This window comes from Pristiophorus japonicus, chromosome 16, assembly GCF_044704955.1.
Source record: "Pristiophorus japonicus isolate sPriJap1 chromosome 16, sPriJap1.hap1, whole genome shotgun sequence".
NCBI classification, from domain to species: domain Eukaryota; kingdom Metazoa; phylum Chordata; class Chondrichthyes; family Pristiophoridae; genus Pristiophorus; species Pristiophorus japonicus.
In genome coordinates, this window is record NC_091992.1 from 10797173 (window position 1) to 10820803 (window position 23631).

Below are 23631 nucleotides of genomic sequence, written 5' to 3' on the forward strand. Positions count from 1 at the left end.
GGAGCTTGCTGTGCGTAAATTGGCTGCCGCGTTTCCCACAATACAACAGTGGCTGCATTCCAAAAGTACGTCATTGGCGGTAAAGCGCTTTGGAACGTGCGGTGGTCGTGAACGGCGCTGTATAAACGCTGGCGGGAGGCGTACACTGCCGACTCTGCATTGGGGAGACGGGGCCATGACTGGGGAGCGGGGTGCCGTGGCAGCAGCCTGGCACAGAAGCAAAGTACCGAGCTGGAACATCGTGGCACGGACCTCGCGATTTCAGGAAGGCTAGGCTGCGACCGGTAAGTCGGCCATTTTTCAAAATGGCGACGCGGCTTCTCACCCCGCGAGCAGAGTGCGGTCTGGTTCGCGACTCACGAGGCTGGCTCAGACATCACCCGTGGCAACCTTACGGGGCGTCCTGATTTTTCACTCCGCGGTGGAAACGGGTCACCACGCACGGTGATGATGTCATCATCGTTGGCGCAGCGACCCGCGGCGCTACTGGCAGGAGCAGGGGCGAGGCGCAACCGGTTTGCGCCTTCGCTAAGTCCCGCGGAATTTTTGCGGGAGTTGGTCATGCCCCTTTAGCACCCCCTGGCAGCACGAACGGGAGGCGCAAACAACGCGAATTTCTCGCGCTAAAACTCCAAAGAATGAACTAACTCGCTAATTAGAGTATAAAATCTTTTATTTTATCAGCCAAGGACAACAATAGTGATAAATGGAGAATATTATTAACGAAGGATCTTCATAAAGACATCCACAATCTGTAGACTGTACGACTATCGAATGGATCAAACTGCAGGGTTGTCAACAGCAGCTATGATCAAATTACACATTCCAGGGGGACCAATCAGAAATCTGGTGTTGTCCTCCGCGGACCAATCAGAAACCCGGTGTTGCAAATAAACACACCCATTCATGGTGCACCATGGTCCTGTGCAAAGTCCAGCTGTGCAAACTGATTTAAGACTTGTCATTTCATAATTGAGCGGCAGAAAGGTCTCACGGAGAGAGAAAACAAAGGTGGGTGATTTTTCGGAAGGACTGGAACAATGACGGATTTGGAGCAAGTCAGTTTGAGCGCCATTCCCCAAACATCGGGTACCTGGGGGGACGTGTTCCTGAGGAAGATAAAGGGAATGATACCTGTCAACTTCTGGGTGGAGGTGAAAGCTCTTTCGCGAGTCGCTGGACCAGTGGTGAGTTTGCATTTCAGAATATGACGTTAAAAATCTTTTGAAAAATTTGCTGGACAATATTTTCACTACAATTCGGATGTTGTTGCCAAATGTAACAAAATCTTAATGAGCAAGATTTTCTCTGTGCACTCTATCGCTACAAAGGGTGTTAACGATTTCAGTAAAAGCTGGCAGAGAGGAGGGGCACATTTTCATACGACCTGCAAAAGTGCAGACGGCATTTAATGAAGGGACTTTGCAGCCTTCGGGACTCAACACTTGAGTTCAACTATTTCAGATAATAAGCACTGCTCCCACTTGTTGGAGCAGCAGGTGCAGGCAGCAATTCTGCTGCTGCCATTTATCCTCGAGACCCGTCTTTTGTGTCTTTGCGAAAACAAGATACTTGAGGGTGCTGGAAATCTGAAATAAAAGCAGAAAATGCTGGAAAACGCTCAGAAGGTCAGGCACCGGCTGTGGTGAGAGAAACAGAGTTAACGGGGCCCCGCAAGTTCTGGGTCTCGGTATGTGAAGCGTAGGCGCCTAAACCCGCAACTTGCAATCTGTCAAGAATCCTCTCGATAGATCGCACGCATCCGGAAGTGAAGGGCCTCTGCGGGGGGAGAGTCGGGGTATTTGCCCCACGCCTGCCCAGCGAATGCACTTGCAATTCTTACGACTGATAAAAGCCTGCGTAAGACTTTTAAAGGACAGAAAAATAAATTTTTTCAATAATTTAAACATTTACAATCCTGTTAAATAAGGTAAGTTTATTTTAGACCCTTTAAAATATGTTGAAAAAAATATTTGATTAAATATTTGTTTTAAATAATTAATTGAATTCCATTTTGATTAATTTTAAATATGTGATGTTTTAAAAAATAAATATTTGAAGTGTTTGTGTGCTTTTGGGGGTATTTCCATTCGTACTTCGGGTGATTCCACAAAATCGGCACAGGTATGAATGGGAATCCCACTGCTTGGATTGATTGGGCCGGCCCACGTGATCCCAGGGGTGTGCGCGAGGCGCCTGCGTCTCTGGGATACATGGGCCTCTCCGCAGGCCTTCGCGTCGAGGCCCAGAACTGCAAGTCCCCGAACGCCCCGGACCACCAGGTAGATTTTGTAGAAATCTTTCAGGCGGGAAGCCTCCGACCGCAATTTCTGGGCCAACGTTTCAGGTTGATGGCCCTTGGTCTCTTTGCTTGTCCCATTGCCACCCTCTTTCCCCTCGCTCCTTCACACCTTGTGCCATTCAATCTCCTGCCTTCCAGCCTATCACAGAGCTTCCTTCTTGTTCTTTCCTCCCTCCTTTTCCCTGCATCCGCACTTGCTTGAAACCTGTGACATCTCTAACTTGATCCGGTTTTGCCGAAAAGTCATCGACCTCAAACGTTAACTCTGTTTCTCTCTCCACAGATGCTGTCTGACCCGCTGAGATTTCCAGCATTTTCAGATTGTAATTATTGTTAATGAAGAGGCCTCACTTTAAAGGAGATTAATAAACAAAGTGGATATTAAAAATACCAGATGCTTAACAGCAACAGTAGTCCCACAAGAAGATTAATTAGAGTTAATTCTAGAGTTTCATTTTGGGGCATAGACCAACTGACATTAGCAACCTTGCCAATAAAATATTGTTGTTTTAGAGTTTCAACCCTCGTCCATTCGCCTCTCCCCTTTTGCAAAGTGCTTCGCTGGCTCTCCCTCAATGAGTTTGCCATATCTGCAGTTCACCTCACTGGGTCAATTTCCTGCAATTCCCCATCGTTGGAGTCATAAGAAATAGCAGCAGGAGTAGGTCATTTGGCCCCTCGAGCCTGCTCTGCCATTCAATGATATCATGGCTGATGTGATCATGGACTCAGCTCCACTTCCCTGCCCGCTCCCCATAACCCTTTACTCCCTTATCACTCAAAAATCTGTCTATCTCCACGTTAAAAATATTCAATGACCCAGCCTCCATAGCTCTCTGGGGCAGAGAATTCCATGGATTTACAACCCACTGAGAGAAGAAATTTCTCCTCATCTCAGTTTTAAATGGGCGGCCCCTTATTCTAAGACTATGTCTCCTAGTCTTACTTTCCCCTATGAGTGGAAATATCCTCTCTGCATCCACCTTGTCGAGCCCCCTCATTATCTTACAAGTTTCAATAAGATCTCCTGAACAATGTGTATAGGCCCAACCTACTCAAGCTACCTCATAAATCAACCCCTTCATCTCCGGAATCAACCTAGTGAAGCTTCTCTTAACAGCCTCCTTCCGTAAATACGGAGACCAAAACTGTACGCAGTACTCCAGGTGTGGCCTCACCAATATCCTGTACAGTTGCAGCAGGACTTCTCAGCTTTTATACCCTATCCCCCTTGCAATAAAGGAGTACTATCACTACAAGGATTGCAGCAGTCTTTGGAGACCCATTGCCACCTTTTCAGGGCAACAAAGAATTGGCAATGATTGCAGCCTGTCCCCCAAGAAAGAAAAACTTACTTTCACGTAAGTCGTGCTTTCATTGAAACTGAGATGGAGGGGGTTGACTTATGAAGATAGGTTGAGTAGGTTGGGCCTATACACATTGGGGTTCAGAAAAATGAGAGGTGATCTTATCGAAACATATAAGATAATGAGGGGGCTCGACAAGGTGGCTGCAGAGAGGATATTTCCACTCATAGGGGAAACTAAAACTAGGGGACATAGTCTCAGAATAAAGGGCTGCCCATTTAAAACTGAGATGAGGAGAAATTTCACGACCTATCGCGACCACCGGATGTCCCAAAGCACTTTACCGCCAATGAAGTACTTTTGGAGTGTGGTCACTGTTGTGATGTGGGAAACAGACACATAGAACAAATAGTACAAAGCATCAGATGATTGGTTGACAGTCAGATGTTAGCTTTCTGGTTTTTTTAAAGTGCTATTTTCTCCTTCAAATTTATAGCAATTCTGATAAGTGGACCGTGTCACTTGTGGTTCAGAAGCTGTACTTTTATGAAATAGCAGTCCGGTGTAAAGGTTACATCACCGAGCACTTACAATTACCTCGATTGCATGGATCACTGCAGTTGACTCGTTGTGTTCAATTGCCTTGGGCGGGTGGTGTATCAAACTGAGTTTTTACAGACTGAAGTACACACAGTATCCATTTACAAATCAAACCTCCTGAAGCGTTGGAAAGGGCAAGACAAAATCAGCACCGTTTTTCACACTCTGAACTGGTCATTCCAATGTTGGGAAGTCTCAGTAGGTTTCGGTATTAGTTACACTGCGATTACAGGACAGCAAAGCAAAAATGTAGACACGGAGGTCTTCTGTGTATAATGTAATAACTAAACATAGTAATAGTTAACGAAATACTGTGAGATGCTGAGAGGATGTTTCCCCTCGTGAGGGAATCTAGAACTAGGGGGCATAGTTTCAGAATAAGGGCTCGTCCATTTAAGACGGAGATGTGGAGGAATTTCTTCTTTCAGAGGGTTGTGAATCTCTGGAATTCTCTGCCCCAGAGAGCTGTGGAGGCTGGGTCATTGAATATATTCAAGGCGGATTCTTAAACTACAGAGGAGTCAAGGGTTCTGGGGGACAGGCAGGGAAGTGGAGTTGAGGCCAAGATCAGATCAGTCATGATCTTATTGAATGGCGGAGCATGCTCGAGGGGCCGAATGGTCTGCTCCTGCTCCAAATTCTTATGTTCTGATACATTTGGAGTTCATACCCTCTTCAAAATGACTGCGTCTGAGGTATTGCAAATGTCCTTTGATTTAAACAAGCCAATTTGTAAGTAATCTCTCCAGCCCAGTGCTTTGTTCATGAACACCTCCTTTGAAGCACAGGTCTCTCAGATGATCTTTTCAGTAGATGGGTCAGTTCTTAAGATCAAATTTCCTTTGCTGTCAGAATCTATCAATATGCTACAGAATATCAAAAGGTATTTAACAATGATGAAGTCCCTCCAAATATTATACTAAACAAATTAAGTATACTATTTTGGAAAAACACGCTAATACGAAAGTTTATAGCCCAATACATTGTTCGGATCAAAGTAACAGGCAGATAAGTCTGTTGGTGCAACTGCTGCCAAGTTTATAGCCAAAAATTAACCATGCTTAAAATAAACTTCCACGTTAAATCATTGACCTGACTCAATCCCGAGATTAAAGAACGACCTCCCACCTGTCCCAGTGAGGTCGCCACCTGCTGCCATCTTAGATTCAAAGAGATTTGATTGGGCCTCGAATTCTGCCCTTTTGAGCATCCCTGATTATAATCGCTCAACCATCGGTGGCCGTGACTTCTGTTGCCTGGGGCCCCAAGCTCTGAAACTCCCTGCCTAAACCTCTCCGCCTCTCTTTCCTCCTTCAAGACGCTCCTTAAAACCTACCTCTTTGACCAAGCTTTTGGTCACCAGTCAGAGGAGCAGTTTGGAGCGCGAGGCTGGAGCTGTGCGCAAATCAAACAAAGCTAGCCACTGCAGCAGCAGAATCAACAACGGTCTCGAGAGGGCGACCAAACCAAAGTGGGCGACAAAATTAGTCGTCATCAGAATGCAGGTAGATGATTGGTGGCATCTCTTGGAGCGTGGTGGAGCTGAGTGGAGGGGTCGGGACCCAGGAGCAGGAGCAGGAGAAGCAGAGGACGAAAGTGGCGAGGTGCGGAGGTCGGAATCGGCGAGGAGCGGAGGTCGGGACGGGTGAGGAGCGGAGGTCGGAAGCGGCGAGGAGCGGAGGGAGGGATCGGCGCGGTCCGGAGGTCGGGACCGGCGAGATCGGAAGTGGAGAGGAGAGGTCGGACAAGGCACGGAGGAGCGGAGAGGTCGGAGCCCAGAGATGGGGCAGCGTGGACAAGGCCAAGGGAAGGCGCCGCTCGGGCCAAGAGTGAGGCTGTGAGGTCGTGAGGCTCACATTGCGTACTATGAATTCCACGTAGAGAGAGGTCCTGTGGGAAGGAGGAAGGAAGGAGGACAGTAGGAGTATGTTTGAGTTTGTGTGTATGTATTGGCACCTGTGGCGGAGCCTGGTCTCCAGTCCCCTTGGATCCCCTTGCCACTGGACCAAGACCTAGCTCTGTCAAGCCCGTGTGGTGGCTGGTGTGCAACGGCTACCCCACGTTAAAAGAATTCACGCACAGGCATCTTCCACCATTTGAAATGAGTTAATCAGTCACCTGAGTGCTCATTTTTAGTGTGGAAGCAAGTCATCCTCAACCCCGAGGGATTGCCTATGATTGATTGGTCATCTGCGCTAATTTCTACTTATGCGGCTTGGTGTCAAGTATTTTATCTCATAATACTCCTGTGAAGCGCCCTGGGACGTTACACTACGTTAAAGGCGCTATATAAATACAAAGTTGTTATTGTTAAAACCTACCTCTTTGACCAAGCTTTTGGTCACCTGCCCTAATTTCTCTTTGTGCGGCTCGGTATTATATCTCATTATACTCCTGTGAAGCGCCTTGGGACATAAGAACATAAGAAATAGGAGCAGGAGTAGGCCATCTGGCCCCTCGAGCCTGCTCCGCCATTCAATAAGATCATGGCTGATCTGATCTTGGTCTCAACTCCACTCCCCTGCCCGCTCCACATAACCCTTAACTGCCTTATCGTTCAAAAATCTGTCCATCTCCACCGCAAATACATTCAATAACCCATCCTCCACAGCTCTCTGGGGCAGAGAATTCCAAAGATTCACGACCCTCTGAGAGAAGAAATTCTTCCTCATTTCCGTTTTAAATGGGCGGCCCCTTAATCTGAAACTATGCCCCCTAGTTCTAGATTCCCCCACAAGGGGAAACATCCTCTCTGCATCTACCCTGTCGAGCCCCCTCACAATCTTATATGTTTCAATAAGATCGCCTCTCAGTCATCTAAACTCCAATGAGCATAGGCCCAACCTGCTCAACCTTTCTTCATAAGTCAAACCCTTCATCTCAGGAATCAACCTCGTGAATCTAATCTGAACTGCCTCCAATGCAAGTATATCCTTCCTTAAATACGGAGACCAAAACTGTACGCAGTACTCCAGGTGTGGTCTCACCAATACCCTGTACAGTTGTAGCAGGACTTCTCTGCTTTTATACTCCATCCCCCTTGCAATAAAGGTCAACATTCCATTTGCCTTCCTGATTACTTGTTGTACCTGCATACTAACTTTTTGTGTTTCATGTACAAGGACCCGAGGTCCCTCTGTACCGCAGCATTTTGTAATCTCTCCCCATTTAAACAGTAATTTGCTTTTTTATTTTTCCTCCCAAAGTGAATTACCTCACACTTTCCCACATTATACTCCATCTGCCAATTTTCTGCCCACTCACTTAGCCAATCTATATCCCTTTGCAGATTCTTTGCATCCTCCTCACAACTTGCTTTCCCACCCATCTTTGTAACATCAGCAAATTTGGCTCTGCACTTGTGACGCTAAGCACTAGGTTAAGGTCGCTATATAAATATAAGTTGTTGTTGTTGTTGGGCATATCATTGAATCATAGAATGGTTACAGCACTGAAGGCCATTCGGCCCATCGAGCCCGTGCCGGGTCCATTCTACAGCTGCTCACAATTTATTCCCCTCTTGTTTTTGGCTTATTTAGCTTTGGTCGTTTGTGTTCAGTGCAAACCGCGGGTGCAAAAAAAAATTGACAATGCTAACGTTGAACATAGAAACATAGAAACATAGAAAATAGGTGCAGGAGCAGGCCATTCAGCCCTTCTAGCCTGCACCGCCATTCAATAAGTTCATGGCTGAACATGAAACTTCAGTACCCCATTCCTGCTTTCTCGCCATAACCCTTGATCCCCCGAGTAGTAAGGACTTCATCTAACTCCCTTTTGAATATATTTAGTGAATTGGCCTCAACTACTTTCTGTGGTAGAGAATTCCACAGGTTCACCACTCTCTGGGTGAAGAAGTTTCTCCTCATCTCGGTCCTAAATGGCTTACCCCTTATCCTCAGACTGTGACCTCTGGTTCTGGACTTCCCCAACATTGGGAACATTCTTCCTGCATCTAACCTGTCTAAACCCGTCAGAATTTTAAACGTTTCCATGAGGTCCCCTCTCATTCTTCTGAATTCCAGTGAATACAAGCCCAGTTGATCCAGTCTTTCTTGATAGGTCAGTCCCACCATCCCGGGAATCAGTCTGGTGAATCTTCGCTGCACTCCCTCAATAGCAAGAATGTCCTTCCTCAAGTTAGGAGACCAAAACTGTACACAATACTCCAGGTGTGGCCTCACCAAGGCCCTGTACAACTGTAGCAACACCTCCCTGCCCCTGTATTCAAATCCCCTCGCTATGAAGGCCAACATGCCATTTGCTTTCTTAACTGCCTGCTGTACCTGCATGCTAACCTTCAATGACTGATGTACCATGACACCCAGGTCTCGTTGCACCTTCCCTTTTCCTAATCTGTCACCATTCAGATAATAGTCTGTCTCTCTGTTTTTACCACCAAAGTGGATAACCTCACATTTATCCACATTATACTTCATCTGCCATGCATTTGCCCACTCACCTAACCTATCCAAGTCGCTCTGCAGCCTAATAGCATCCTCCTTGCAGCTCACACTGCCACCCAACTTAGTGTCATCCGCAAATTTGGAGATACTGCATTTAATCCCCTCGTCTAAATCATTAATGTACAATGAAAACGGACTCATGTTTAAATCTGATGATTGTGTTGGGTTTACTTGTGGATCCTGAATTCAGAAAGAAAGAAAGATTTGGATTTCTATAACGGCTTTCACGACCACCGGACGACTCAAAGCGCTTTAAGTACTTTTGTTGTAATGTGGGAAACGCGGCAGCCAATTTGCACACAGCAAGCTCCCACAAACAGCAATGTGATAATGACCAGATCATTTGTTTTTTTTTGGTTATGTTGATTGAGAGATAAATATTGTCCAGGACACCGGGGATAACTCCCCTGCTCTTCTTCAAAATAGTGCCATGGGATCTTTTACATCCACCTGAGAGAGCAGACGGGGCCTCGGTTCAACGTCTCATCTGAAAGACAACACCTCTGACAGTGCAGCACTCCCTCAGCACTGCACTGGGAGCATCAGCCTAGATTTCTGTGCTCAAGTCTCTGGAGTGGGCCTTGAACCCACAACCTTCTGACTCAGAGGCAAGTGTGCTACCCTCCTCATCGTAGGCAGTCCCTCAAACGAGGATGACTTGCTTCCACATGAGTTTACAGATATTTCAATGAAGGACCCGATATTGCAGTCCTGAACTCCAATCATGGAAGCTGCCTGTGCATGGATTTTTTTAATGTGTGGTGACTGTTGCACATCAGCCACCACACGGGCTTCACACAGTGGCAAGGATTGAACCAGGATGACTGGAGACCTAGCTCTGTTGCACGGACCTAGTGTGCAGTGTGGGCTGGCCCTGGGCCCTCGGCTCTTGCATGCCCCGTACCCTCATTCACCGCACCTCCGCCACGATCTCTCGCCGCTCCTCCGCCACAAACATTTGGCGTACCTCCACCACGATCTACCCATTGCTACCCACTGAGCCACTGACTGACACATAGACAGTAGACACGTAACAGAAACATCTTGCATCAAATTAAGAAAGCTTCGTTATTACCTGTATATATTGTTTTATATGACTTTAAATATATAGGGTAACTGTGTTGTCGAAAAGTAAGAGTTGAGATGGAAAATGTATTTCGTTACACTTCGGAATGGAGTCCAGAGTAAGGCTGGCTATTGTAAGCAGGTCAAGTTGATTGATTTGGTAATCAAGCAGGTAAGTGAAACTTGTCCAGTCGAAAGTTAAATGTGGATTGTTTTAACTCTTGACATGTGCAGAAAACGTGCGACAAATTTCTCATTAGTACATGTTACATTTCGAGATGTTGCTAATCTCCTTCTTCGGCAGTCGCTCGGAGTCGAGGATGACTTGCTTCCACACCAATACGAGTTCTCAGGTGACTGATGAGACCAATGCGGGACCTACAGTCTCTGTCACAGGTGGGGCAGACGGTGGTCGGAGGGACGGGTGGGTGGGGGGGCTGGGGGGGGGCTTGAGTTGTCGTACGCTCCTTCCGCTGTTTGCGCTTGGCCTCCGCGTGCTCCCGGCGAAGAGACTCGGTGTTCGGGCGACTTCCCGAATGCTTCTCCTCCACTTCGGGCGCTCTTGGGCCAGGGATTCCCAAGAGTCGGTGGGGGATGTTACACCTTATCAAGGAGGCTTTGGGACTCGCTTGCTGTGTCGGAGCTCCAAGTAGAGCACTTGCTTTGGGAGTCTAGTTTCGGGCATGTGAATGATGTGATCCGTTCATCGGAGCTGATCAATCATGGTCAGTGCTTCGATGCTGGGGATGTTGGCCTGATCGAGAACACTGACGTTGTTAATAAAGCACTGAGTGTACACAAAGCCCAAGCTTTCTGGGAGAAGGTATTTGAATCAATAGCCGGGACTAGTCAAAGTGATCATGTTTCTCTCACATACCATATCAACTTAAGACAATGGGGTTTGTCAATGCATTCTAATGACATTCACAAATAGCCTCATTAATTTAGTCACTGTGGGAGGTTGTTGACAGCCAGGAGGACAGCCACAGGTTTGATTGGCAGCTCATCCAGCCAATCCCTGACGCAGAGCTGGGGGTGATTCAGAGGTCAAGTTTTTGACTTGCTGACCAGCTGACAACAAAAAACTCAGTACGGATTGGAAACAAAAATCACAGAGGGAGAGAAATCGTTTAAGTAAGGTTAGGATCAACTAGTTTCAGGGTTTATTTTATTCGTTCACGGGATGTGGCCATCGCTGGCAGGGCCGGCATTTATTGCCCATCCCTAATTGCCCCTCGAGAAGGTGGTGGTAAGCCGCCTTCTTGAACCGCTGCAGTCCGTGTGGTGAAGGTGCTCCCACAGTGCTGTTAGGGAGGGAGTCCCGGGGTTTTGACCCAGCGACGATGAAGGAACGGCCGATATATTTCCAAGTCAGGATGGTGTGTGACTTGGAGGGGAACGTGGAGGTGGTGGTGTTCCCATGCGCCTGCTGCCCTTGTCCTTCTAGGGGGTAGAGGTCGCGGGTTTGATAGGTGCTGCCGAAGAAGCCTTGTCGCGTTGCTGCAGTGCAACTAAATTCATTTTGCTGGAGTGGAAAGTGAATTTAGCTCGTTAACTGAATGATTAGAGTGGTGTGTTTATTATTTAGAATGTTAATTAAAATGGCTCCGGGGTGGGACTTCAGATTACATCGGACATACGGCACAGAAACAGGCCATTCGGCCCAACCAGTCCATGCCAGCGTTTATGCTCCACTCGAGCCTCCTCCCGTCTTTCCTCACCTAAATCTATCAGCACAACCCTCTATTCCCTTCTTCCCCAAATGCTTGTCCAGCTTCCCCTTAAATGCATCGACACTATTCACCTCAACCACTCCCTGTGGCAGCGAGTTCCACATTCTCACCGCTCTCTGGGTAAAGAAGTTTCTTCTGAATTCCCCATTGGGTTTCAAAACAGGGACTTGAACCCTGCACCCTCAGTATTAAACGTCTGATGCTCTATCGACTGAGCTATCAGGGGCTCTGAATGGCCAGCAATCGGTTTGCTTTTGCAAGTTACCTTTGGTTTGAGACACTGGCCTTGAACTGACACGGACTGCGGACCTGCACTCACACTGCGATCACACCTGCCGGTTTTGGCAGTGGCAGAGTCAGGGCTTTATTATTGTTATGGTGCGAGGAGCCGTAGGAAATAGATCAACCTTGCTGCGGAAAAATATAATCAGCCAAGTCACCGCGTTGAATTTGGATAAACAGCTTCTCTTGTTCCACTAGCTATTTCGAAATCCGTCAGAAATGAAGGGGAGCAATTTTCCCTGGCTCGACACACAGGACAAAAACTCTGCATTTGTCAGAATCACCCCGGTGCACAATTTGCCACGTTCAACTTTCGGAGTTCCCCTTTTCATGAGCTTAAAAATTTAGATTAGTCCATCTCAAAGGTTTGCCTTTCAACTTCCCCCCCCCCCCCCCCCACCCCCCCGCCCGAAACCGGGAGCCCCCAACTGTTTTGTATGTTTTCACCGCCGCGGTGGTTGAGCTCGCCGCTTGAGCGAAATTCCGCTCGTTGTTTTCTTAAAATTTGGATCCGGAAGTCGCCCTCAATGGGGGCGGTGAGTACACGAGAGGGGCGGATACGGGGCGGTGGCAACACCTGAGTTGGGGGCGGTGCGGAGCGACCGCCGCGATGACATCATCACGACGCCGCGTCACCACGGCTCTCCCCTTCACTTAAAGGGGAAGAGCCGCCGCGATTTAAAAAGTTCTGCCCACTGGGCCACCGGGGAGGGTTTCGGCCGGGCCATCGGCCTGGCACCCAAGAGCGTAATTGTCGGGCCGAACAGGGCAGTCGGCCGACAAAATCAAACATGGCGGCAGCAGCAGTGTGCTCTCCCCTTTAAGGGAAGCCACACTGCCATTGCAGAAGCCTCACTGGATCACCGGGGAAATGATTGTTTAGGCACTGCCCGGCGGGCTGAAGATTCTCAGATCGGCGGTACGCACGGTGATTACGCACTTACCACGATCGGCAGCAGCAGAGCTGGAGGGAGGGCATCGGGTCACCGCCGGGAAACCTCGAGAGGGCAATTGGGCTATCGGCAGCCTTCCCACGAAAAATCGGCGGCCACTCCACTCCGCAGCGTGGCTGCCGATTTGCGGTGGGAACAGGCCTAATGGAAAGGGGCAATTTTGGCCCCAAGGTCCCTTGTTATGTCAGCCAGTGGCTCAGCCAGAAGGTTTTGGGTTCAAGTCCCACTCCAGGGACTTGAGCACAAATACCTAGGCTGACACTCCCAGTGCAGTGCTGAGGGAGTGCTGCACTGTCGGAGGTGTCGTCTTTCGGATGAGACGTTAAACCGAGGCCCCGTCTGCTCTCTGAGTTGGAAGTAAAAGATCCCATGGCATTATTTCGAAGAAGAGCAACAGAATTATCCCCGGTGTCCTGGACAACATTTATCCCTCAATCAACATAACAAAAAAACAGATTATCTGCTCATTACATATTGCTGTTTGTGGGACCTTGCTGTGCGCAAATTGGCTGCCGTGTTTCCTACATTTCATCATTGACTATACTTGAAAAAAGTACTTCAATGTCTGTAGAGTGCTTTACGACCTCCAGTGGTTGTGTAAGATGCTATAGAAATGCAAATCTTTCTCTCTTTCTTTCTTCCCACTGAAAGTATCAGTTGGTTTAATTAGGTTTTCCTTTGTTGACAGCTTCTAACCCAGCTGATGGTCTTTCTCATCACTATTGTCAGCACCATATTCTGTGGACATTTAGGAAAAGTTGAACTGGACGCCGTTTCACTTGCCGGAGTGGTAAGTATATTTATAACGAGTAGGTTTGGTTTGCAGTCAATGCATCATTTGTAAAATACGCACGGAATTGCAGTGGATCTTAATTTCAAGTTAAGTTCATTGTTCAATCAAACAAATTCTTCTTTTAAAACAAACGTGTTTAGAAAATGTTGCAGTGTGGTGCGTGGTCATACAGTTGGATCTCCACTCTTGGAAAGAACAGTTTTAGCCTCAGGTAGGGGGCAAAGAAATTAGCCAAACCAATCAAATCCAAGGATGGAGAAGGAAATAAGGGCGATTAAAGGCAAATTAGATAAGGTGAATTAGATACAGAAAGAGCGAGGGAAATAGAGTGCCCGGGTTTGGTGAAGGCCTCCGCCCACGCAAGTGTCGCCCAAAGAACCGCCGATGGCCGCTGAGGTCCCTGATGGTTCCTTGGGCGGGGTTTTCATCACCCGGGTCCCTCGAAGGTGGCGGGCGGCAAAGCTGTAGCGTAGGCCGCCAACCTGGACAGCAGCGGGTGGGAGCTCTCATCCTCGGCGGCAGAGGTGCTCGAGCCGCCCAAGTGCCGCTGAGGATGGGGTCGGCTCCACGGAGGGTCGAAGAGCTGAAAATGAAAACCATCAGAAAAAAAAAATCTATCGGAAGACGTGCAGGAGTCGCTGAGAGAAATAAAAATCTGAAAAGTTTACTCATGTTTTTTTTCAGGCTCTTCCTATTCACCGTCAGGGACAGACCCCAGCCTACATGCGGCGGTCCTTCCCCGTTCTGGCGTCAACTCCCGTCCGCACCAATCTGGCATCGCGGTGGACGGGAGCCCACTTACACCGCTTCCCGGCGGTTCTCCCCTCCTGCCCGCTCCACACCAAATGGAACGTGGCACTGGGCGCAACCCGAGGAGGGATGTCGGCAGCAGTGGGCGGTGAGGCCATCAAATTCAGGCTCAAAGATTGGATTAAGAGAGAGAGAGAGAGAGAGAGAGAGAGAGGAGACAAAAGAAAGGAAAGAAAAAAAAATAACCAATTAAAATTTCTTGGAGCAATGACAGCCTGATGCAAATGTGGATGATTGTGGGGAGAGGATTGGCTCCCGATAGTCAAATGTCCTTCCAACATTTGTAATCTCGGTCCCACTCTTTGAAATACCCTTCTCAGCCCCTTCCGCCTCCCCACCTCCCTCTAAAACCCCCTCGTTAAAGTCCACCTCTTTGACCAAGCTTTTAGTCACCCCATTTAATAGCTCCTTCTTTGGCTCAGCCTTCCCGCCTCCGTGAAGCGTCTCTGGACGTCTTTCTGCGTTACCGGTGCTATATAAACGCAAGATGTTGTTGTCGTTGTCTGGGGCCATTTAGAGAAGTTTCGGGAGCACTGCGGAATCCCATGGGATTGTACCTCAATAATGTTTGCTACCTCCAGGAAAGGAGGGGAGAAACACTGAGAGGTTAGGAGGTTGGATTGGAAAGAGAAAAAAAAGTCACACAATGGTATTTTGTTTATATATTAATATTTTCTATTCTTTTTGCATCAAAACTATATTACTCTCCATTTCCTATTCCCTTCCTTTCCCTTGTACAGGTGATCAATGTGTCAGGTATTTCCGTAGCTACTGGGTTGTCGTCAGTGTGTGACACGCTCATATCTCAGGTAAGAGCATAGAAACATAGAAATTTACAATGCAGAAAGAGTGCGGAATGACCCATTGTGTCCGTACCGGCCGACAAAGAGCCGCACGGCCCTCGGTCAGCAGTCCTGAAGGTTACATATAAACCTATGAACAATGAACAATGGCGGCAAGGTAAAGAGCACCCAGCCCAACCAGTATGGCCCACAAAACTGCGACACTTCCTTGAGTGACACATTCTACACTCCACCCCAACCAGAGCCATGTGATCTCCTGGGGGGGGGGGGGGGGGCAAAAAACAGTTAAAACGCAGGCCAATTGGGGAAAAAAAAATCTGGGAAAATTCCTCTCCAACCCATCCAGGCGATCGAAACTAGTCCAGGAGATCACCCTGGCCATATTCGATTCCCTGCAGAACTTACCATCGTAAAGGATAAACTCCAGGCCGCACAGTAGGTGGTGAAGTCCTCCAGAACTAGCAGAGAAGATTATTGCGTTGCAACAGATGGATAAAAGCTCTCCTCTCCTTCTTTTCATGAGTTTAGAATAGAATCATAGAATGGTTACAGCACAGGAGGAGGCTGTTCGGCCCGTCGAGCCCGTGCTGGCTCTCTGCAAGAGCACTTCAGCCAGTCCCACTCCCCCGCCCGTTCCCCACAGCCCTGCAATTCTTTTCATGTCTGCCAGTTACCATTTGTCTCCATTCAGCTCTTTTAGAAACCTCTTCTCACAAACAGCAACAAAACTGATCCAAATATTGTACGTTCTCAGTTGTGTCCTTAGATGCGCTAGTAATGACTCCACGAGGCAGTGTGTTGTGCTTGAACTGTAGTGACCTTAGTCCTTTATTAGTTAACTCACCTGGTGGCCTGCCTTTTATACTAGGCCAGGCACACCTGCACAGATAACCCACGAGTCTACCACTGCTGTGCCCTCTGGTGGCACACCTTGATATAGTTCCAACAGTGGCCATGTAAGATACATGACATTCTCAGTGCCGTGGTACGCAGGTTATGTTGATTTCAGACCTGGCTGGTACCACAGTGGTTCAGATGTCCTTTCAGCTTCTGTGTTTGGAGCCTGAGTCTTCGTGGTTTACACATTAATGGTAGCCAGCAAAAACCCAAGAACAAGTGGCTTAAGCATGGTAAATATTCATTATATTATATTATAAGTTTTTTAATCTTGTTTTTTGCGGTTGGAAAGGGCTTTGTTGTCCATTCATCATAGGCAGTCCCTCGAAATCGAGGGAGACTTGCTTCCACTCTAAAAGTGAGTCCTTGGGTGACTGAACAGTCCAATACGGGAATTACAGTCTCTGTCACAGGTGGGACAGACAGTGGTTGAAGGAAAGAGTGGGCGGGGAGTCTGGTTTGCTGCACGCTCCTTCCGCTGCCTGCGCTTGCTTTCTGCGACAAGACTTGAGGTGCTCAGCGCCATCAGTCTACTCAAGTCATCAAAGGACTGAAGCGCAGAAAAATATTAACTTCTCTTCTGATTTTCAGACCTATGGCAGTAAAAACTTGAAGCGGATTGGGGTGATTCTGCAGAGAGGGATTCTCATTCTCATGATATTCTGCTTCCCCTGCTGGGCGCTCTTCGTTAACACCGAAAAAATCCTGTTGGCTTTCAAGCAGCCTCCCGAGGTGGCCAAGTGAGGGGCCTTCTGTTTTGTTACAAAAGAAATTCTAAAGAAAAAAGTGGTGTTTATATGTAAACGTTTTTAAAAGTTGGGCCGCCCTGATAGTGTTGTCCAATGGCAGACGATGTTAGTGTACATAGAAGGTTCTAACCTCACACATATTTATCATACACTGAGGTTATATACAAACTCCGTTCCCCGGCCACCGACTCTATCCTCTTCCCTGGCCACTGACTGAGGCTGAGCCAGACTGTTCGCAACCTCGGCGTCCTAGTTCATCCCGAGCTGAGCTTCCGACCCCGTATCCTCTCCCAACACCGAGACCGCCTACTTCCAGCTCCTTAACATCGCCCGACTCCGTCCCGCCTCAGCCCAGCCGCCGCTGAAACCCACGTCCGCGCCTTTAAACGCAACCCTTCCAAATCCTCCCCCGGCCGGCCTTCCACCCACCACCCGCCCTGAACTCTAGCTGCTCCGAAACTTTGCTGCCCGTGTCCTAACTCGCACTGAGTCCCGCTCACCACATCACCGCCCTGTGCTCGCCAACCTACGCTGGCTCCTGGGTCCGGCAACAACTGGAGTTTGGGGAGCAGTGCCGAGCACAAGCCACCCTGAGCGTGGGAAACCGAGACAGTGAGTCACATAGGTCGCTCCGAGCACCGCCTGGCATCCACCCTAAAAGCAGCAACAGCTGAAAATTGGTAGCAGTCACATGTTGCCCACTTGGGTTATTAACATGAAGGCCCGATAGGGAGTTAGAAACTGTGAAAAGGAGGGGAAGGAACAACCTTCTTGTAAGCCTAAACAAGATAGATTTAAGTCTTGTTGGGAATAAGGGAACTTACTTCTTCCCTTTCAGGCAGGTTGCTTTCTTTGCCTCTTTCAGTGAGATGGGACACTGCCGTTCTCTCCACAAACACCATCAGCAACAGCCACTCTATAATCGGGCGGCTAGAGGCATGTTTCAGTTCATGGTCTGGGTCAATTTCGCACAGTGCCCCACCCCCCCACCGCCCGCAGCCATGTCCAGCAGCCTGACTGCTAATTAAGTATGTGAGTCTGAGTGACTAGGCCCCTTTGTGCTCCAGTGCTGCACTGTCGGAGGTGCCGTCTTTTGGATGAGGCGTTAAACCGAGGCCCCGTCTGCTCTCTCCGGTGGATGTAAAAGATCCCACGGCACTATTTCAAAGAAGAGCAAGGGAGTTATCCCCGGTGTCCTGGGCCAATATTTATCCCTCGATCAACATAACAAAAACAGATTATCCGGTCAGTATCACATTGCTGTTTGTGGGAGCTTGCTGTGCGCAAATTGGCCTTTCCTACATTACAACAGTGACTACACTTCAAAAGTACTTCATTGGCTGCAAAGCGCTTTGGGACATCCTGAGGTCGTGAAAGGCGCTCTATAAATGCAAGTCTTTCTTGATTCTTTTATGTTCTTTCTCCCTCATATCTGAGTGGCCCCAGGATGAGCCTTTCCCTGGTTTATTTTCCCTTCCCCTCTGGGGAGATGGCAAGCCTTCACCTGGGCAGCTCCCACTGCATCCCGGCTGTAGTCCGACCCCCAGCTGTATAGCAGGACGTACCCTCACTCCCAAATCGCCCGTCGCTGTTGTACCGCTGCGCTGCCTCGCTGCGCCGCCTGTGTTGGAGTTTGCATCGGGCCAGTCGTGCTTGCCTTGCATGGTTTCCCCTGCCTCTAACCGCCTCTTCTATTTCTCAAACAGGTTAACAAATTTGTATGTGAGGATATTTATTCCCGCTCTGCCTGTGAGTAAAGCTCGACAATCAACACGCTGTGAATCGGGTTAGACCAAAAGCCAGGCCTCACCTGAAATGTAACGCAACAAATGAGTCCAACAGAGAAAAGACACTGGGGCACTCATCACGACTCGGTGGAACATGTTTAACTGAGCTGCGTACTTTCCCAAGCCCACGTTGAGTTATTTGATCACAATTGGAGTGTCATTATACGCAACGCAATCAACCTCAGCACTGCTGAGCTGGGCAGTGGAAATACCGTGAAGGCCATAAGGACATAAGAATTAGGAGCAGGAGTCGGCCTGCTCCGCCATTCAATAAGATCATGGCTGATCTTTGACCTCAACTCCACCTTCCCGCTCTATCCCCATATCCCTTGATTCCCTTAGTGCCCAAAAATCTATCGATCTCAGCCTGGAATATACTCAACAACTCAGCAACCACAGCCCTCTGGGGCAGAGAATTCCAAAGATTCACCACCCTCTGAGTGAAGAAATTTCTCCTCATCTCAGTCCGAAATGGCCGACCCCTTATTCTGAGACTAGGCCAGGTAGACCTGATGATAGGTGCTGAAAACCCTTCTGTACCTCACACAAAAAAATACTTCCGAGCATCTAACCCAACTCTGTCTAAGGATTCTATAATGCATGGGCATGCGTGTTCTTCCCATTCTTATCTGTAATGTATTTGCTTCATGGGTTCTTTGCTTAAGAATTCATAGCAACACATTGCTATTAAGAACTAGTCGGTTGATTAGCAAAGGTTCATTAACAATCACACTACACATTACCAGAAATTCCTCCTCATCTCAGTCCTAAACGGCCGACCCATTATCCTGAGACTAGGCCAGGTAGAACTGATGATAGGCGTTGGAAACTCTCCTGTACCTCACACAATTGTCATTCAGACAAACAATGATGGACAGGTGAAGACCCACTGCTCCATCCAGCCTGTCCCCACCCACACACAATTCTCACATCTTGTATGTCACAATATGCTCCACCAATGTTCCCTCTAATTTTGTTCTTGGGCTAGGCGGCCCTTTAATGGGCTGCGCGGCCCATTCAAAACTCCGCGCATGTGCGTTCCTCCCTTTTAAAAGACGGTCAGCCAATGTGCGGTAGCTCCAGAATGCTACCTTGCCTGCTAAAGGATCCATTGCTCTCCACCCCACCCCAAACCATGTGATTCATTCCTTCTGGCTGCAGCGGAGATCACCTCTTACAGAAGGTAGGTACTGCAGGGAATTTAGTGATCTCCTGGACTACTTTCGATTGCCCAGATGGTTCGGAGAGGAATTTCCCAGATTTTTTTCCTGCAAATTGGCCTGGGTTGTTTGTCTGTTTTTTTTGCTTCTCCCAGGAGATCACATGATTCCGGGTGGGGTGGAGTGTATATGTTGCGATCATCATCATCATAGGTAGACCCTCGAAATCGAAAAAGACTTGCTTCCACTCTAAAAGTGAGGTCTCAGGTGACTGTACAGTCTATTACGGTATACACAAGGTACGGCAATTGTGTGGGACAGGCTAGATGGACCAGAGGCTCTTTACCTGTCAGTCATTGTTCGTATGTCCATGTGATTTGGATGCAGAGAGGATGTTTCCACTGATAGGGGAGACTAGAACTAGGGGGCATAATCTTAGAATAAGGGGCCGCCCATTTAAAACTGAGATGAGGAGAAATTTCTTCTCTCAGAGGGTTGTAAAACTGTGGAATTCGTTGCCCCAGAGAGCTGTGGAAGCTGGGTCATTGAATAAGGGAACCAATAAGGGAATAAGGGGTTATGGGGAGCGGACAGGGAAGTGGAGCTGAGTCCATGATCGGATCAGCCAGGATCGTATTGAGTGGCGGAGCAGGCTCGAGGGGCCGTATGGCCTACTCCTGCTCCTATTTCTTACTTCTTATGTTCTTATGATTTCCTGGGAGAGGCCAAACACCAGATTCAAAAACCCGTTCATCACATGTGGGCCTAGGCGGTGCTGTTGCTATGCTATTTTGTCGTGTGGGGCATCACAGGCAGTTCTAATCCTGCCCTCACCCGCTTTCCACAACACGCTGACCTTTTCCTGCGGAGGTAATCGGATATCAGTCGGAACCCCTGCTGATTTTTTTGCCCTCGCTGGCCACAGGAGCTCTGAGGCAAACTGTAGTGCTCCCTCACCGCAGCCTTGGCTCAGATTAGCTAACCGAGCAGTCACTGGGATTGAACCTGGGATCTTTGATGGAAGGCGTGATGCACTGACACACGAGGCGGTGCGTTGACCCATTGAGCCCTCGGGCCGCTCGCTCTTAGCTGGAAACGTAACAGGCTCAGCTCACATTCTCACCGTCCTGGTTAGCCGGTGAGACCATGGGCTGAGGGAGGATAGACGCAGCATTCAGTCAAACCGAATATTGGCCCAACGCAAGTCACACTCAAAATGCTGCAAGTGTGAAAGTTGCTTTATTTGTTTTTTAATTTGTTCACGGGACGTGGACGTCATTGGCAAGGCCGGCATTTATTGCCCATTCCTAATTGTCCTCGAGAAGGTGGTGATGAGCTGCCTTCTTGAATACAACTGAGTGGCTTAATCAGAGCATAAGAAATAGGAGAAGGAGTAGGCCATTCGGCCCCTCGAGCCTGCTCCACCATTCAATAAGATCATGGTTGATCTGATCTTGGACTCAGCTCCACTTCCCCGCCCGCTCCCCATAACTCTCGACTCCCTTATCGCTCAAAAATCTGTCAATCTCCGCCTTAAATATATTCAATGACCCAGCCTCCACAGCTCTCTGGGGCAGAGAATTCCACAGATTTACAACCCTCTGAGAGAAGAAATTTCTCCTCATCTCAGTTTTAAATGGGCCGCCACTTATTCTGAGACTATGTCCCCTAGATTTCGTTTCACCTATGAGTGGAAATATTCTCCCTGCATCCACCATGTCGAGCCCCCTTATTATCTTATGTTTTGATAAGATCACCTCTCATTCTTCTGAACTCCAATAGGTATAGACCCAACCTGTACTGCAGCACTTTGCAATTTTCTCCATTTAAATTATAATTTGCTTTTCTATTATTTCTGACAAAGTAGATAACCTCACATTTTCCCACATTATACTCCATCTGCCAAATTTACGTCCACTTACTTAGCCTGTCTATATCCCTTTGCAGATTTTTTGTGTCCTCCTCACAATTTGCTTTCCCACCCAGCTCGCTGGGCCATTTCAGGAGGGCAGTTAAGAGTCAACCACATTGCTGTGGGTCTGGAGTCACATATCGGCCAGACCGGGTAAGAGCGGCAGATTTCCTTCCCTAAAGGACATTAGTGAACCAGATGGGTTTTTATGACAATCGGTAGTTTCATGGTCACCATTAATGAGTCCAGCTGCCCTGGTGAGACTTGAACTCATCTCCCCAGATTGTTAATCCTTGGATTACTAGTCCAGTAGCATAATCACTATGCTACCGTTCCATCTCGGTTATGATCACTACACTATCTGTTATCATACCCATCTTTCAGATGAGACGTTAAACCGAGGCCCCGTCTGCTCTCTCAGGCGGACGTAAAAGATCTCATGGCACTATTTTGAAGAAGAGCAGGAGAGTTATCACCCGGTGTCCTGGGCCAATATTTATCCCTCAATCAACATCACTAAAACAGATTCTCTGGTCATTATCACATTGCTGTGTGTGGGAGCTTGCTGTGCGCATGTTGGCTGCTGCATTTCCGACATTACAACAGTGAATACACTTCAAAAGTGATGAATTGGCCTATTAAAACACGTCTTGAGGTCGTGACCGGCGCTATATAAATGTAAGTCTTTATTTTTATAACTTTTTTTCCATATCTTTTCTTAGGCAATATTTCTTTATCAGTTGGAGATCAAATACCTTCAAAATCAGGTACAGTCACCAAATAATGATTTTTACAGCGTCAATTACAAATTTTCGATTTTACAATTGTCTCCTCTGGCACCTTGTCAAGGTGATCATTCATGTGTCAGAAGGCTATTCATCATAGGCGGTCCCTCGAATCGAGGATGACTTGTTTCCACGTCAAAAAGTTCACAGGTGTTTCAATGAAGGACCTAATATTCCAGATCCCGAATTATATGTTGAAGGGTGGAAGATGCCTGTGCGTGGATTTTTTTTAACGTGGGGTGGTCGTTTCACACCAGCCACCACACGGGCTTGACAGAGCTAGGTCTTGGTCCAGTGGCAAGGATTAACCAGGACAACTGGAGACCTGCTCTGCTGCACGGGCCTAGTGCGCACACATATCGCAGTGTGGGCTGGGCCCGTGCTGCCCCTGGGCCCTCGCCTCTCCTGGGCCCCGAACTCACGCCTCTCCTGGGCCCCGATCACGTCCCTCTACAATCTCGTGCCGCTCCTTCGCCCCGACCTCGCCGCTCCTGCTGTATCTGCCCACGCTCCAATCATCGACCTGGACCTTGATCTCGTGCTGCTCCTTCCGCTCCCCGGCCTGCTCCGATGGTGCTCGGAGGCCGGGGGCTGCGCAGAAGGCTATGGACCATGGGGGTATAACATGCTTGCGCCCAATGTTGTTGCCTCCACACACATACTTTAACTCGCTGGTCACGGAATAGCATTCAAGAAAATAATACACTGATTCATTTTTTTGACCTTCCACGACCAGATTAGTGTTACGTATTGCCACATTATATGCAGCTTTATGCAGTAGACCTGTGCCTACCCAGAACTGAGATGAGGCTGACTCCAGCGAGATCACAGCTTGGCGTACCATTATTTTTTTCCCTTCCTCCGTGGCACTTAATGTCAACTCTTTGCTCCGCTCAAGGGGGTTAAGGACCTGCAGGGGTGAATGGAAGGTGGACGCCTCGTTTTTAAATGAGGGGATTGACCAAATTGTTTTCCTTTATAAGGTCACAAAGCTCCTGCAGTTGTATCTCCTGTCAGCTATTGGCCCTTCCTCCATGATCGCAGCTGTGAAACAAGTCAATGCCTATGGATGGTACCATACGGTGTCTCAGTCAGAAGGTTGTGGGTTCAAGCCCCACCATGTACTTAGACACAAAGGGGGAGAAATTGGCCTGCGGTGCGCCTACCGTTAGCTCCTCCGGGGGGCGCTAACGGGGCGCTAATGTGTTTTCACGGGGTTGTTGGGAG

The 23631-nt window shown here is 48.3% G+C and overlaps 1 protein-coding gene across 1 annotated transcript in view; it reads left to right on the forward strand.

Moving 5' to 3' along the window:
* Window positions 1-1040: 1040 nt before the first annotated feature.
* The window catches only part of LOC139226912 (multidrug and toxin extrusion protein 1-like), a 56896-nt gene continuing 34305 nt past the window's right edge, over window positions 1041-23631 (forward strand). The window contains exons 1-6 of the mRNA XM_070858005.1: window positions 1041-1187; window positions 13397-13498; window positions 15052-15120; window positions 16603-16751; window positions 18467-18509; window positions 22342-22386. Of these exons, the coding sequence (XP_070714106.1) occupies window positions 1041-1187; window positions 13397-13498; window positions 15052-15120; window positions 16603-16751; window positions 18467-18509; window positions 22342-22386 (555 nt within the window). The remainder of the gene's footprint in view (window positions 1188-13396; window positions 13499-15051; window positions 15121-16602; window positions 16752-18466; window positions 18510-22341; window positions 22387-23631) is intronic.